Raw genomic sequence first — 16,569 nt, 5'->3', positions numbered from 1 at the left:
AGGGTGCCAAAGCCCAGGGCGCTGTTCAACCTCGTTCTGTGGGACGGGGAGAGCCGCTTTTCCTGGCATGTCCATGCCTACCCTTAGGGCAGCGGAGCACGGCAGAGCGGAGTTGGGCCAGTTGTCTGCAGCAAGGATACCCCCAAAAGTGGGATTGGCTCTGATGGGCCCACAAAAAATAAAACAGGCTCCTACAGACTCAGGACTTGACCCTTAGAAGAACAGCAACCCCCGGAGAAAGAGAGTAACGAGGCCAAGGCCAGGAAGGCCGGCCACTGCCTCCCTTCTCCACGCCAGGTCAGACCCAGGGCTCTGGCCTGCAGGAGTGAGCCCCGAGTTAGGAGCAGCATTAGCGGGAGCCCGCAGCTCATGGCTGGCAGCAGCTCGTAGGTGGTAGGAAACTGCGTTGTGGCTGAGAGGGAGGAAGGAACCTGAGCAGAGCGAAGTGGACGGTACGGGCGGGGCAGGGGCCACCGCGGCCTCCCAGGGCGTCACAACTCGTAAAGAACAGTGCCTTCCCCAGGTTTTCTGGGACTCTTGGGTTTAGCAGTGTTTCTGTCACATCCGTGGTGACTGCCCCAGTGCTGCTTCGTTCCTGTCACAGTTCCAGGAAGGCCTACCTGGCCCAGGCCCTGCAGGCCCACTCGGCCGTGTTGCAGCTCGCCCGCCCCCTGCCCGCCCCGTCCCAGCCCTGCTCTGCTGGGCGTCTCCATGTCCATTTCTTCTGGAAGCTCACTCTTGGGCAAGGCTCTGCTTAAGACATGTCTTCCCAGAGACCATCTGGGTCCTCCTGTCCCTGCCTCCCATGCGCCAGCCTCTTTCCTTTGCTCTTCTCATTATGCAAGGGGCCATATTTTTGGTGTCTGCTTCCCCAATCAATCCACAGGACAGGGACCACATCTTTGCTGAATGCTTGGCAGATTGTAAATTTATTTTGGTACCAGGGATTGAACTCATGGGCGCTTAACCACTGAGCCACATCCCCATCCCTCTTTTGTATTTCATTTAGAGACAGGGTCTCAATGATTTGCTTAGCACCTCTCTAAGTTGCTGAGGCTGGCTTTGAACTCGCGATCCTCCTGCCTCAGCCTCCCGAGTTGCTGGAATCACAGGCGTGCACCACTGTGCCTGGCTGGATTGTAATTTTTTGCTCCAGTTGTTTACTGACGGAAAAACCAGAAGGAACAGTAATTTGCAGAGGGTGTAGTGGGGGAAAAGGTAAGCATTAACCTTTGGATTTGTCTTGGGTTTGTTTTCTAAATAATGCCTGAAAAAAGTATTTATCCTTCCACAGGCACACACACAGCGCTTTTTAAAGGATGCTCTGAGAGGCCTTTTTTATGGACCCTAATGCGTGGGCAGATCTCACTGCCTTCTCTTCTCTCCACAGAATGAAATGTGCTTGGCCACCCAACAGCTTTCCAAGCAGCTGCTGGCGTATGAAAAGCAGGTAACCCGAGGCTCCGCGCCGCCTGGCGCTGTGGCAGGCCTCTGCTCAGCGCCGCTTTAGAGCAATTCTCCAAAGGCGTCCTTAAAGATCTGTGCTGCTTTTCCTTCCTCTCCTCTCCTTTTCTTCCTTCTGTCTTCCCTTTCCTCTCTTCCTTCTCCCTTCCCTTATTTTCCCCCAGCGTTTTTTTCTGGGGGGCCTTTCTTTTTTTCCCATTGGTAAATACTAACTAGTGATCATCCCAAAGTCCTTCTGAGGTGCTCTGAGGGGCCTACAGAAGAAGTCAGCTGGCTGCCCTTGAGAGCCCACAGCTTCTGGGGGCTACAGGGAACTTAAGCTGACAACCCCAGGAAGTAAGCTCCCTGAGAAATCTTTATGTTCAGAAGGAGGTGACCGAAGAGGGGATGGCGAGAGAGGGCTGTTGGGCGAACCCCAGGGGCCGGCGGGGGGGGGAGCAGGGAGCTCCAGCTGTGTTCATTTGGACACTTCTGCATGGTGCTCTCAGGAGGAGGGGCATGGGGTGGCGTTTGGAGGGTGATGCTCATTTAGCTGACACCTGGCGCTCTCATTCTTTGGTCTTAGAATTTTGCTCTTGGCAAAGGTGATGAAGAAGTAATTTCTACGCTCCATTATTTTTCTGAAGTAGTGGATAAGGTAAGATAGCAACATGAGATGTTTTTATGTGATTCTTCTTGAATTTTCTTTTTCCTTATTTTGTCCTGGTCTCCATTTTTAAATATCTATTAAATATCTGAGAAGGTAACTCAACTTGCTGATCTTCCAAGCTTCATTCCACGACAGAGGATGTGCACTATTACGTCTGTTAGTAGTTTTGAGGGGGAAGAAGGCTTTCTGAGTTCCGTTTCCTCGGGAGGGTGTATCAGTTCACAGCAACACGTTTTCTCCCGCAGCCCTGGAGGCCGGACAGCTAGACCACGGCATATGCAGGCCACACTCTCCCACAGTCCCTGGGCTTCCCCCCTGCCTCTTCAGCTTTTATAGCTCTTGGTGGGCCTTGGCCGTGGCTCTCTGACTCTGACTCTGCATGGCCTCACTGCCCCTGTGTTTTCCCCTGGATTTGGGGCCACCTAGAAAATTAGGGATGATCACTTCAAGACCCTCCATTACCTCTGCAAAGACGCTGTTTCCCAATATTCCCAGGCGCTGCCTTATTAGAAAAAAAAGCAGTCCTGTCACCCAGCGGTCCTAAGGTGTGATGCCGGGGATAGTCATAAGACCAATATTAGAACAGAAGGTGCCCCCTGTGTCCCCACTGCTCAGGAAGTTATAAGGGTTTTAGGAATTCTGTGCTAGGAGCTGGGAACAGAGACTAAATCTGTACTTTTCATTATATCACAATGGTATACTCATGTCAAGGCTCTTTAAAATGTGTATTGAGATGGGTGAAAGGTAAGTAGAAAGTGTGGTTACAGAGAAGTAAAATGTGACTTGGGGAGGTGGGGAGGAGACTTTTTCTTCATTAACAGTGAACAGGTATCTGGGGGGAAGCCGTAGACTGAACCCTGAAGTCTCCTGTGTTCTGCAGAGAGGCGCGTTGCCGAGGAGCGTGGCTGGTGGCCTGAACCCCCAACTAAGATTTCCAGTTTAAAATGCTCACTCGTGGCCATCTTCTTCTGGGCAGTGCTGATTCTGTTGGTGGACTAGAACCTCCCCGGGGTGGTGGAGTCTCTGGGCGGTAGCACGGCAGCCGGAGGTTGGTACCGTCAGAGGCTCCACACAAGCTGCTGTTTCTCTGGAGACCCAGAAGGAGGCTTGGGTACCAGCAGGCCCAGACCTGGGAAGAGGAGAGTGGGTTTGGGGTATTTCTTCTACCTGGGTCTCAACCAAGTGGAAAAGTCTTCAAGACAAGTAATTTGACCATGAAATTATAAAAACAAGCCAGTGGCGTGAAATGTCTGATGGTTGATAGAGTCCATCAAATGTGTAGGATGCACTCTTCCCTGTTAGTCCCGTGGGGATCCCGGGCTTGGTGGTCTCCCCTAAAGCAAGGCTTCTGATCACTTCCTGGGGTGGCGCCCAAGACAGGAGGTTATTGTCATCACAGCTTCCACTGGTCAAGCAAGTGCCGGGATGTGCATGTCGGGCTCCGGGCGGTCCCTCTGTGTACTGTCCCGTCCTCACAGCAGCCACACACAGAAGCAGGTCGTCTTGTCGTTTTCATTTTCTGTGACGATCCTTAAGCACCGAGATGAGATGTGGGCCACCTCTTCCACTCTTCCCAGCAAACGCACAGTGGCTAGAGGCGACAACCCCTTACATCTCAAAAGCCACATAGCAGAAGTTTGATGGCTCAAAACTCTGGGTCCTGAGAAACAACCATGGGTGACGTGCCCTTAGCCGCCAGCAGGAGTCCCGGAACATCCTTCAGCGTGCCCACAAGTCTGCACCTGAGGGACACTCTCCCATTGTTTGTTGCTCCAGGCCCTACCAGACCCCCCAGACCCCCCAGACCCATGAAGCTTTGGCAGCACTGTGAGCGTAAAGGACCAAGCTCCACGTCCCAGGCTGTGTAGTGGGACGAGCATGCGTTCTAGATCCCAGCAGCCTGTGGTTACAGCCCTGGCCGTGCCATTTATTTGCTTTCCGGACTTACAGGGTTGTTTGCCTGCTTGTAAAATAGGAATAATAAATTTCTAATGCACAGAGTGGGCAAGGACTGAACCGCATAGAGTCTGTAAAGCGGGCACACAAAAAGTGCCCCCAGTGCTGGCCCTGAGGAGAGCGTGTTTATTTCTCCTAGGCTGTTTACCAAGACAGGATTTTAATGAGCCCTCAAGGCAGAGGGGAGAGGACACCTAGAGCTGTTGAAAGTGTCTGGAACGCAGCTGGCTTGCTCCTAGCTGGTGGTCCTGCAGGGAGCTGAGGCCTGCAGCCTGTTGCCGGCTTCAACAGGGACCAGGGACCGAGCTTTCTCCCGCTGAATCCGTGGGGCCCACAGCTGCTGGCCCTGGGCTCCGGGCTGGTTGTTCCCAGCCAGACTGTTTTTCTGGTGTAACTGGAGCTTTCTCTGAGAGTGAGAGCTGTGGCCTTGGGAGGTGGCTAACTGTGCTGACCTCTGGCTGCAAGCCATGCTACTGCCAGCAAATACAGCATTCTCCAGGGGGTGTGACCCAGGAACACGGAACCAGAGTTTGCACAGTGAACCAAGAATAACTGGGCCCGCCTTTAGCAAGCTTCACTGATGGCCCAGTTAGTTGGAACCCTGTGTTACCATTTTAGTGCCTCTAGGCCTCTCCTTTACAGCTTTATGGGGGTATTTATTTGCTAAAGAAGTCCAGCCGAGCTCTTTTACCACCTAGAAGTGTTCAGCAGAGTCCCCTGGTGAGTTGAGACCCAGTAACAATGGATATAGTTTTCTGAGGAGTTCCTTTTCTTTCAGCTTAATGTCCTCCATACAGAGCTGGCCAAACAGCTGGCAGACGCCATGGTCCTACCTATTGTACAATTTCGAGAAAAGGATCTCACAGGTATTGTAACTCAGTTCACTACATTTACCTTCAAAATACTATTTAACTCAAAACAGTAATTCTTACTGCATTAGTGTCTTTAAATATGTGTGGATCATTGAGAAATGCCTTTCTTTTTGAGTAGGTCAGTTTAGCAAACCTTCATCACCACCCTATCCCCCGGCACACACCCCCACCCCATGTTCCTGGCTCACTTTAAAGAGGCCACAGGCAAATAAGACAAGGGTGGAGAAACAGACTGCTGTGAGGTCAGGAGGTGAGGAGGCAGAGCCCTATGGGAAAGGAGCGCAGGGGCAGGAATGCTTCCGGAATGGGTGCTAGGGAAGGCTCCCGGAGGAGGCCATCTCTGACCTGGGTGTTGAATGGTGTATAATATTTAGCAAGCACACAGTGTGACTGAGGTGAGTGTCACAGGTTAAGGACTCTGCAAAGGCATGTTCCTGGGGAACCTGAATGCTCTGGAGTGTGACGTGGGAGCCTGTGGAGGGGAGAACGGGTGGGAACCCATGCTTTCTCTCTGCAGGACTCCAGGGCATAGCTGTGGATGGGCGGGCGGGTCCCTGCTCTCTCGTGGAGTGCCTAGTTGTGAGTGAGGACATCTGTGACTGGTTCAGAGAGCCTATGTGGCTTTTTGGACTTAAGAATAATTTTATCGGGCTGGGGTTGTAGCTCAGTGGTAGAGCACTTGTCTTGCATGCGTGAGGCCCTGCGTTCGGACCCCAGCACCACATAAAAAAAAAATAAACAAAAATAAAGATATTGTATCCATCTACAACTAAAAAATATATAGAAAAAAAGAATAATTTTATCTCTCTTAGAAATTAAAGCAGTCAAAAACGAATAAAAATGAATAGTCTTAGCTGGGCGCAGTAGCACACACCTGTAATCCCAGTGGCTTGGGAGCCTGAGGTAGGAAGATCGCGAGTTCAAAGCCAGCCTCAGCAGCTTAGCGAGGCACTTAGCAACTGAGGGAGACCCTGTCTGTAGTAAAATATAGAAAAGGCCTGGGGATGTGGCCCAGTGGTTAAGCACCACTGTATTCAATCCTTGGTACCAAAAAAGAAAGAAAAGAATAGTACTGAAAACACCCAGGTGATGTTTTAAAAAAAAAGGAATGCAAATTTTCTAGTTCCATTGTTCCTTCTTATTTCATTGTGTTTGAAGAACATTCCTATAAAAGAAAAATTCTGATCAAAGAAGCCCAAACCTGATGCTGGCAGGTCTCAGTATCCTGCTCCTCAGAAATACAGAGCCTTTATTTTATTTATTTATTTATTTATTTATTTATTTATTTATTTATTTATTTATCTATTTAACGAGCATAAAAGATGCAGGGAATCTGAGGGCAGATACTGAAGATGAAGGTTTCCCCTCACTTTGAGATTGGTCCCCTGTTGTCGTATCACCTGGGGCTGGGCATGATGGTACATGAACTGGCACACACTCTCAAGGCCAGTTTGGCAGGCCTTAAAATTTTGTAGGTGAAAAATAGTAATACACCACTTGTCAAGAGGAACCCTCGCTGAGCAGGATCTCGGGCTTTTCATTGGCTCATCTCTAGTCGAACATGAAGCCAGACGACTAAATCCAGTGGTGCTGGTTTCTAGTCCCAACTGAAAGCCTCGTTGGATGCTTTTAAAACAGATTTACCCTAAATAAAACCACCAGGCAATGTCATTTTAAAAGCAGACCCCAAGTTGTTAGAAAATAATGACCCCTCACCCCAAGCTGTCAGATTGCTCTTTTTCAGGTTTGCTTGTGGGAGGAACCTTGGCTTGAGGGGAACAGTGGCCCTGCTTGATTGAGTGTGACCCAGCATGTGGCCTTGGTAGCTTTTGCACAGAATGGTGTTTCTTTTGAAAAGTAGATTTTCACTGGTCGGTAGTAGTCAGAAGAGAAGTTTCTTAATTCTCTGAAGAGAGTTAAATTCTCCTTTCTTTTTGGTGACACAAAAATAGAATTGAAGCGTTTGGCCCAGTTTTCCTGAGTCCACACTGGACCCACATGAGCATCTGGCACCCTGTCCGTGAGCCACGGTGCTGTTTTATTGCCTTTGCTTCCTGTGTCCCCCACACAAGTATGTGATCAGAATGAAGAGAACACAAGAGGGTTAATGAAGCTATTTGAAATTGATAAGTTAAGAAAAATGTCTACACTAAAATTCTGCTCCATCAGGAAGTAAAGGTGGGAGAGAAAGAAGAGAAAACTGTAAGTGGGAGAGGGCCGCGGCAGCCCTGCGCTGTGGAGTGAGAACAGTGTTTAGAGAAGGAAGCGCTGGGGAGACGAGAAAGAACACAGCCAGGGAAAGCCTAGCCGCGTTTGACAAAGTCAGACGCAGTTGTTAGAGTTGTAGAAAGGTTTGCTTCCTTAGGGACCTGATTTTGTTTAACCCTGGACCTTCACTGCTCAGAGTCCTCTGTGGCTTTGTCTTGGACCTGTTCAGCTGTCCCAGGAGTGGCAGGTAGCCCAGTGGGTGGTGGGGATTGGTGCTGGCTTGCTGCAGGTACCAGATGGCATCGTAGTTTTCATTAACCCAGGCACTGCAGCATTTCTTTGTTCAGTGGTGACACTAATAAGTCAGAAGTTAAAATGGCAACAAGAAGGAACTTCTGGGTGTCATCCTGCAACATTCTGAGAAAAGATGCATTGGACACTTCACTTAAGGGCTGAGAATCTGTACTTAAGTTTATACTCCAGGTCTGCGTGACAGGTCCTGGCCATCCACTGTCTCTGTGTTCCCAGAGAGCTTCGTTCTTCCCAAGGCAGGCAAGACCCCCAGATGTGGAGTGTAGGCTGCACGCACAGGCTCCAGGGAGACCAGGATGCAGGCATTGGCCTAGGCCAGGGGAGCAGAGGACCTGAGGGCAGGTCGAGCACACACTCTACCTTCTCAGGAAAGCAGAGCCCTGGGTTGGCATGCTTTATTTTTCTTGCTCTAAGACTTTTTTTTTTTCCTCTTATACAGAAGTAAGCACTTTGAAGGAACTTTTCGGACTCGCCAGCAGTGGTAGGCATCTTCCATTCCTGGTTGGTGGGTTTGGTAGCGTGTGTGGGTTTAGTGTGTGTGTGGGAGGGGGAGAAGATGCTGAATGAATGCTTTTGCCTTTGGACCTTTCTGGATGCTCAGATGTCTTTTTATTTTTAGAGCATGACCTCTCAATGGCAAAATACAGCAGGCTCCCTAAAAAAAAGGAGAATGAAAAGGTAAGCTTACCTTACCTGTTATTTTTCCCTTCATTTACTTAAGCTGGTTCTGTACCTCATATTCTGAGTCTGTGGCAGTCAGGTGTCTTGAGACGTTACTTTCTTTTTCCTGTACATGGATTTTTGAAAATATTCTGAATCTCATAAGTGGGCTTCCGCTTCTCTTGACTGACTTTTCAGCCTGATATTAAACACCAGCTTAGAACCACTGTAGATTACAATAACACAGTAGCTTTATCTCCCACTTGGTCCCTCATGGGATTGGCTGACTCCTGTGCTAGGCCAGTGGGTTGAGCTCCCTGCCTGCTGTTGACTCTGGCCCCTGCTTTTGAGGGGTTTTGCTTTTTACTTCCACTAGATGATTTCCTTGGGCTAAATTATTTCTTTGGAACAGGATCTTATGAGTGAACCAAAATGTCTGTGGCTTCTGATGCCTATCGCCAGTGGCTTTCCTGCAGGGTTGCAGTGTGGGTGCTGCTACCTGCAGGGTGCTGGCTTTGCCTCCTACAGCCTCACGAGCACTGAGATGCTCTTATCTGTGTATTTTTTTTCTTTTTTATTGTAGATGGACACAATATCTTTGTTTGTTTATTTTTATGTGGTGCTGAGGATCGAACCCAGTGCCTCACCCAAGCAAGGCAAGCGCTCTGCCACTGAGCCCCCGCCCCAGCCCTTACCTGGGTATTTTTAATTGGGATATTTTAAATTGAGGTGAAATTTACCTAAATGTTACTGTATTTGGCACAAAAATGGGTAAGCAAACGTTCTTAAGTTGCATGCTCTTACAGAACGCTCACACCTGGAAGTTTTCCCTTCACCTTTCAACCAGGTAAAGACTGAAGTTGTGAAGGAGGTGGCAGCTGCACGGCGGAAGCAGCACCTGGCGTCCCTCCAGTACTACTCCGCCCTCAATGCGCTGCAGTACCGGAAGCGGATGGCCATGATGGAGCCCATGATAGGCTTCACCCATGGACAGGTAAGGAAGCCCTCTCACCTGGAGGAGAAAACCTGAGAACATTTAGAAGAAACCACACCTCGTCATAGCAGGAAACAGATGCACAGCCTCCCTGGAAACTTCCTGGATTTACACTGTGGAGTCCTTCCAGCTGGGCAGGCCATCCTCAGCTGGACTTGTGAGGCCATATGTTCAGGAAATGATGGCCTGGATCCTGAGCTTCCCTGGGGGAGGATCCTGCATGGCCCTTTGTCTCTGATCCACCCAAAAGCCAGCCCTGGTCCAGTGTTCCTAGAAGCAGCTTACAGTCGGTCGAGATGTTTGGCTTAGAATCCAAGACTGTGATGTTCCCTTACTGCTGTGTGCAGTCAGGTGCCCCCTGGCTGGACGATGCTCAGCTGACTCATCCCCGAGGTTGCTGCTGAGGCCTTCACCTTCTGGGGCGTAGGCAAGAGTTGCCAGGGCTTTATGGAGTATTCTGTAGAGAATTTATTTGGCTTCTTCCCTCTTATTGATTGATCTACTGAATATTATTTGTCTTAAGGGAGGCTCCACTTAAGGAGGGAGCCCTAATTGTTATGGCATAAACAGGAGTGGCAGGGACCAGCAGGAGTGTGTCAGGCTGGTGTCCTCCCCGCCCTATTTAACCCCATAGTGTTGACTCTGAAATTTCCCTTTAGCACGTGAGACATGCACCTAGGAATCTTCTCTCATCAGACAGTCTAGGAGCAGGAAGGGTGTGAGGAAGCCAGGAATTGCTTCAAATAAAGTCACTGACTTGAAGAAAAAGTGAACACATGAGCATCTTTTACTGTAATGTAGCACATTTGAAAAATTCACGCATTTCAAAAGAAACAGAATTAGCTTCATTCAGGGAAAAGGGAAAGGGGAGAACCTAAGCATCGGAGCCCAGCTGCCAGGCTCACTGTGCTGGTTATGAGTGGGAGTGCCCTGAGGTCAGCTTCTGTCATCAGAGGTGATGTTTAAGTAGATCAGTGTAACCTTTCTGTGTCATCTGCATAAAGCTGAATAAAACCCCAAATAAGCACTGTCCAGCCGGGGGCTCCAGCCCCTAGCAACCCCTTGGGAACTTGGCAGCTTCCATGGCATTTGAGATGAGCACTCTGCTGCCCTCCTTCCTCTTTTGATTAGGTGTTGCACCCCATGAGTGGACTCGGCTGGCAGGGGCTGCACCATTCTCCAAGCTGGGCCTTTTAAGCAAGTGCTGCTGCTTACAGGGAGAGGAGACCAGGGCACCTTCACACAGATGCAGCCCAAGGCCCAGGAGGACAGAGCAGCCAGAGCTCCCCATCACTGCTGGGTGGCAGGAGCATCATTTTGAGGACTGAGGATAGCGCGTCTAGTTTTTCATGTGAGGAGTATCTAGATTTCAAGACACTAGACCAAGGCAGTCCCTTCCGCTACAGACTTAAAATCCTAATGCAAACTCTAGTCCCTCCCTTTGTTTGTGGCCCAGCACGTGAGTCTTTCTGATGACTCAGAAGCACTTCTCCTTCTGCCCTGTCAGCCTTCAGAAGCCTGTTTATGGAGCCCCACCCTTGTTGGTCATGGCTGGTGGCTGTGACCATTGCTGGCCCATCAGGGGAGATCCAAATTAGCCTTCTTGGCACCACTTACTTTTGTGTAGGTGACCTGAGTCCATTTTTGCCTTCTCTGGTCCTTGTTAAACAGGTTTGTTTCATATTCATGATTCAGCCCTGGTGCAAACTGAGGCTTTGTAGTGTGTGAACAGGTTTTTGAGCACATGAAGATGCATGCTAGTGTAGAATCGCCAGGGAAAATGCTGGGTAATGCTGCTGGAGAAGGCAATGTCTTTCCTTCCATTCGTCTGATTTTTGTAGGGCTTATGTGAGCCCCTGCCCTGGGGCGCCTACAGAGCAGAAGAGCCGAGCCTTGGACTCTGTAAAAACTCCAGAGGGAGGTCAGGCAGGGGAGGGAGGAGGAGCTCCCACGATGTTGTGCCCTTTAGGGATGCCGAATGCTCATTTGACAGATGTATGATATTAACTGACGAGTATCGTTTCGGTATTTGACATTGCAGTGATTGAAGCAGCATTACAGTGTTGATCTCTGTATGATTCAAAGATCACGGTGCCAGAGCATCCCCTGTAGGTATCATTTGGCATTAGGTGTGGTCATCATCTGATTTTACCCTGTGGTAACTAAGAAATGGGTATGAGCTTTCCCAGAACAGGAGAGAATGTCAAAACCCTGCTGATAGCACCTGCTGGCTTGCTCGGGGTGAGAGGTCGGTTTCTGTGCCCATCACCCAGGGCAAGGTGGGATTTCAGATCAGATAGATAAGCAGGGAGACACATGAGAGTGTGTCCAGGCTGCATGTTTCTTCTTTTTTTGTGTGACACAGGCTTGCAGCCGTTACATCCCAGCACGTAGAGTGGGGCAGCTTATCCATAAAGTCCTGAGTTTTTAAAGCCATGGTCATAAGAATGGAAAGTTGAGCCTTTCAGGGTGGGGGGTTGCAGATGTCAGTAACACCCAGGGGTGTTCTTCTCCCTCTCTTCCTGTATCCTGCCCTGCAGGCGTCTCAGGGCACCCAGACCTCCTGGGAAGGCAGTATTTTACAAGAGTCGCAGGAATCTTCACAGGAAGGAAGAGCTCCTCCATTGGTTCCAAAAGCCAACAACTGCAGTTTCACATCCTGCACTGACTGCAGGTCTCCTAGAGGCCACTGTCCCCTGGGCAGGGAAAGCGTCCACTACAGAGCCCAAGGGACCTCTGCTAAGCAGCTGCACTATGCCAGGACCCCCAACATCCTTTATGTGTATAATCCCCTCTAACTTCCTGTCACGGTTGGAAGGGGCTTTTAAAGCCTTCCACCCAGTTTTCCCTCTGCAGCGTCTCAACCAAGCTGTCATCCATCTGCCCCTCTATCTGGCCTGTGTTCACAGCTGCACAGGGCTCAGTGACCAGGCTCTGTCACACCGTGGCCTTCAAGGCCAGGCGAGCATCTCATGCTGTGCAAGAGCAAGAAGTGCTTTTCAGGTTCTTGCTGGGCTGATAGCATCTGTCACATGTCACACACCCATTTGGGGCTAGAGATGGTGAATGAGACCTCAGGAAACTCACTACTTAGGATTCATATTAAAAAACCACTGGTGATGATTTCAAACTTATCAGTCATGATTATTGAGATACGTGGTATATATCAGGCATTATCTTACGTCATTCCTGATGTTTAACAGCCTTTCAGCAAAGATGACTAGTTTCCACTTTTCCCCCATTTTACAAAGTCCTTGGGACTTTGGGAGTCACGTCAGGCTGAGGCTCCGTTGAGACGCTGTAAGAACTGCAGTGAGGGAGGGCGCGGTCCAGGTCTTCTGTCCCCATGCCACTGGTCATTACATTAAGGGCACTCACCCATGATTTTCAACATGTCGTAATTGTATCTTTCAGATTAACTTTTTTAAGAAGGGAGCAGAGATGTTTTCCAAAAGCATGGACAGCTTTCTATCCTCTGTTGCAGACATGGTTCAGAGGTAATGCCGCTCACTGGTTTGGATCTTGGTGTGTTTCGCTGTCCCCGCTGAATAGGAGTCTGGGGGTGAGCTCTGACTGTGAGCGCCTGTGCAGGCGACACGCATGGCAGAATAGGACGGAGCGGGTTTCTGCCTTTGTGGCCTTGTGTGACCTTCCCCACAGACCCTGCTGCCTCCTGTTGGGGTCCCTGTGTTAATACCAAGTTTCATCTGTTATAAACCCAAATCTAGTTTAAATTGTTTTTTTTTCCCCCTCTGAGCTAATGGGATTAGCAGACAGAAGTGCTGGAATTTTGGGGGATCTCTGACCGTTACATTAATTTATGATAGGCAAGCTGCTAAGCTTTTGAATTACTTTAAAGGAAAGGTAGCTCCGCCATGCAAACACTTATTATTTTTTCTAATTACTCTATTCAGGAGGTCAGCCCACACTTCATGGTGGCCCAGCTGCTATCCCTCCTGCCCCTCCCTCAGCCTCTTGACATCCTGGAGCTCTGGGGCAGCCCACGGGCCCTGGCACATCAGGCTTGTTTCACCCTGAGCAGCAAGGACCTGTCTTGACTTCTGAGGTCTAGAAATACACCTGTGGGCGCACACGTGCACGTGTGTGTGTGGTTGAAAAATACATAAAATAGAAATAATACGGAATTTTATTTTATGTGGAAAAGGATAAAGTTGCTCATTTTCTGAAGATATTACATTTCAAAATAGCTCGTGAAGGCCAAGCAGTGGAACGTTTTTAGGCAGAAGTCTACTTCAAAGGCTCTAAGAATAAAGCATGCACCAGAAGGGCCAGGGCCAAGCCCTGGAGCTGGGGGAGGTGGTGTGCCTCTGCTGCTCCTCAGGTCCCTGTGCTGGGTGCCCGAGAGCTGGTCACAGTGAGCAAAGAGGCTGTATTTATAATTATGTGAGAAAGCAATCTGTGAGCTCTGATTTCAGTCTCTCACCCTTGAATTTGATGGTTAGCCCTGGGAACATGAGGGGAGAGAGGGAGCCTGCCCCCTTAGCCTCGGTCTCTCCCCGGCCTTAACTCTCATAGCCCTGTGGCTTTCTGTGTCTCTGGAGAACCACCCACATTTCAAATACTGCTTAGGCCCTGAGTCATTTTTGCTGACGGATGGCAGGCTGTTTATGCCCGTGTCATCGAGACGCCATGGTGTCCTCTCTGCAGATCCCAGAGCCTGTCTTCCCCTCTTGTCTGCCTTTCCATAAACCGTTATGAGAGCACTGACGTGTGGGCCTCCTTCCCAGCTGGACTGTGAACTGGGCATTCGCACAGAGCACCACTGACTACATGGCCTGGTCCCTGCATGCCATCCCTCTGCTGCTTGATAAGGTGTGCTTCACTACAGGCTAAAGGCAGCCCACACATTGGATCCTCCTGGTTCAACTAGCTAAAGCCTTTGGTCCAGAGAATTCTAATTGTCCTCTCAGTTTAGAGACAGTGCATCCACTTCTCTCCAGATCACGAGGAAGCAGTGGCCTTGCCATCGTGTCACCATGATGAGCAGCCAGCCCAGCTGAGGGGCCTCAGGGCGGTGTCTAGTGGTGCCACTAACAATTTACCCCTTCAGGAGAGATGGCTTCCCCTGGTGTTCTCCTGTTCTTAGAGCCCAACTGGAACCCAGAGAGGGCAGCATCGTTTCCAGCCACCCAACAGTCCTGGGGCTTTTTGAAGCCCTGAATCCCACAGTGATATTTTATTACCTTTTTTCTTGGATCCTTCATGTGTGTGTAGAAACATACTTTTCTAAAAAAAAATCTTTGAAGAGGACAAAAGCAGTTACTTTTCCACTCTGTTCCTTTGGATCATGGAGGCTTGGATTTGATCAGCGTTTTTGAGCCTAAGTCTGTCTGAGTAGGGGAAGATAGGGAAGGACGGTTACTGAGAATTTCCTACCACTGTATGCAAGATATCACATTAGGAGGCTGGGGTTGTGGCTCAGTTGTAGAGAGCTTGCCTAGCATACATGAGGCACTGGGTTCAATCCTCAGCACCACATAAAAATAAATAAACAAAAAGGTATTGTGTCCAACTACAACTAAAAATATTTTTTTTTAAAAAAAGATCACATTAGTGCACATTAGTGAGTATATTTCTGGGGAGATGAACCTTATCTTTCATCAGATCCCTCAAGAGGTTTCTCATCTACTAAAGCTAAAGAACAAGCCAGGTGCTGTGGTGCACACCTATAGGCCCAGGTACTTAGAGGCTGAGGCAGGAGGAATGCAAGTTTGAGGCCAACCTTGGGAACTTTGCAAGAGCCTATTTCAAAAATTTAAGTGTTGGAGATGTGGCTCAGTGGTAGAATGCTTGCCTAGCGTGTGTGGGCCCTGGTTCAATCACCAGTAATATAAAATAACAATAATAAAGCTGAAGAACGTCAGCAGGTCTGTCTACTCTTGGATGCCTCCTTCTGTGTCCTGTCCTGCTCCATTTTTCTGTATCATTCCATTTTTCTCAGCCTTGGCAGTGACTGGCAATTTAAGCCAGCAAGGTTTGTTCTCCAGTGACCTAAGGTCTCCACTGGTGGAGTTCCTAGTCATCCCATTCAAATGTCAGAAATTAACCTGGATGGATTGTTTGCATCAGGCTGTGTTAAATAGAAGATGGAGTGTACAAGCCTAGAGTTACCTATGGAAGAGAGAAAATCTTAAGGTGCTCATTTTGAGAAACACTGGATTCCCTAGGTCCCTTGTTCCTTCTGATTTTAACATTTATAATTCTGTCCTTTCTTCACCCTGGTGGAATGGTGGAACACCTCTTTGGCATTTGCTTTTTCAAATAAGACCATGTTGGGCAGATGGTGTCCAGTCATCCTTTGTGGGTGGAAGGGCAGCTGCTGTTTCAAGCCAAAGCTTCTAGGTTTTCCACACCAGCCCCTCCCACATACGGAAGCTGGGGCTGTTACATCAGAGCCCAGGCATGGTCCTGCTTATTCCTCTCTGGGCAGCCCTTGGCTAGCTCACCGTGCAATCTCAGGGCAGTTGGTGGATGTCATAAAAGGAAAAGTGTTGTTCTGGGCTTTGTTGTCCTGGGACACTCCCTGGTCATTTTCTTGTGACCTATCTTCACCACCCCTGCCTCACACCAAGCCCAGGGGAGGGTGACTGCTCCCATTCTTTGCTCCGTGGGACTTTCACAGGCTGCCTGCATGTGCAGCCCAGGAGGATAGGCTTGCCAAAGCTCCTCCAGAATCTAACCACCAGTTCTGAGAATGGTGCTCTTCACCAGCAATAAAACTGTTGTTCTGGGTTCAAGCATAGTTTAGTGGTGTTCCTTTGGTGGGGTGGTGTTTTGGTAGAGGGTGTTGTGTGTTTGGGGGGATTTTGTTTTTTTGTTTTTCCATCGTGCTGGGGATAGAACCAGGGCCTCGCTCATGCTAGGCAGGTGCTCTACCACTGAAACCTCCCCGTCCCTTCTCGTGCAGTTCTGAGATGGTGTCTGAACACTGTGATCTGTAGCTCAGGGGTCTAAGTTGGAGGGTGGAGTGCTGTGGCTTCAAGGCAGGCTGGTGACTTCATGTATAGATAGGAAGCTTTTGGGTGGGTGAGGGCCCTGCTACCTGCTTCTTATACTGCTGAGTTGGCCAGCAGCTTCTGACCGAGCTGCCACCTTCTGTCTTAAGCATTCAGGTGGAACTGGAAGCTGAAGCAGAAAAGATGCGGATATCTCAGCAAGAATTGCTTTCTGTTGATGAATCTGTCTACACACCAGACTTTGATGTGGCTGCACCCCAGGTCAACAGGAACCTCATCCAGAAGGCCGGTTACCTTAACCTTAGAAAGTGAGAACGCCAGTGGCTGCCTCTTTCTGAACTCTTCTCCCTAGGAAGTGGCTTTAAAGCAGTCTGTGGTGCCCACTGAGGCCTGAGGGTGGGGTGGGTGCACGGGAAGAGCTCGCACACAGCCCTGCTCCTACTGGAGCGCAGGACACTCTGGGGCCCAGGTCCCAAA

General features: G+C 49.4%; 1 protein-coding gene across 5 annotated transcripts in view; it reads left to right on the top strand.

Moving 5' to 3' along the window:
- The window catches only part of APPL2 (adaptor protein, phosphotyrosine interacting with PH domain and leucine zipper 2), a 60,011-nt gene that overhangs the window by 15,769 nt on the left and 27,673 nt on the right, over positions 1-16,569 (top strand). For all 5 annotated transcript variants that reach the window (XR_014024208.1, XM_081311405.1, XM_081311402.1 and 2 more), the window contains exons 3-10: positions 1,391-1,450; positions 2,030-2,101; positions 4,848-4,935; positions 7,901-7,942; positions 8,081-8,139; positions 8,969-9,115; positions 12,530-12,612; positions 16,242-16,400. Coding sequence is in view for 4 of the 5 variants with exons in the window: in XM_081311405.1 (XP_081167531.1) it covers positions 1,391-1,450; positions 2,030-2,101; positions 4,848-4,935; positions 7,901-7,942; positions 8,081-8,139; positions 8,969-9,115; positions 12,530-12,612; positions 16,242-16,400 (710 nt within the window). In the remaining variant the exon portion in view is untranslated. The remainder of the gene's footprint in view (positions 1-1,390; positions 1,451-2,029; positions 2,102-4,847; positions 4,936-7,900; positions 7,943-8,080; positions 8,140-8,968; positions 9,116-12,529; positions 12,613-16,241; positions 16,401-16,569) is intronic.

This window comes from Spermophilus citellus (genome assembly GCF_964194105.1).
Source record: "Spermophilus citellus genome assembly, chromosome: 10".
Lineage (NCBI taxonomy): Eukaryota > Metazoa > Chordata > Mammalia > Rodentia > Sciuridae > Spermophilus > Spermophilus citellus.
This window is presented reverse-complemented; position numbering and strand designations above follow the sequence as displayed.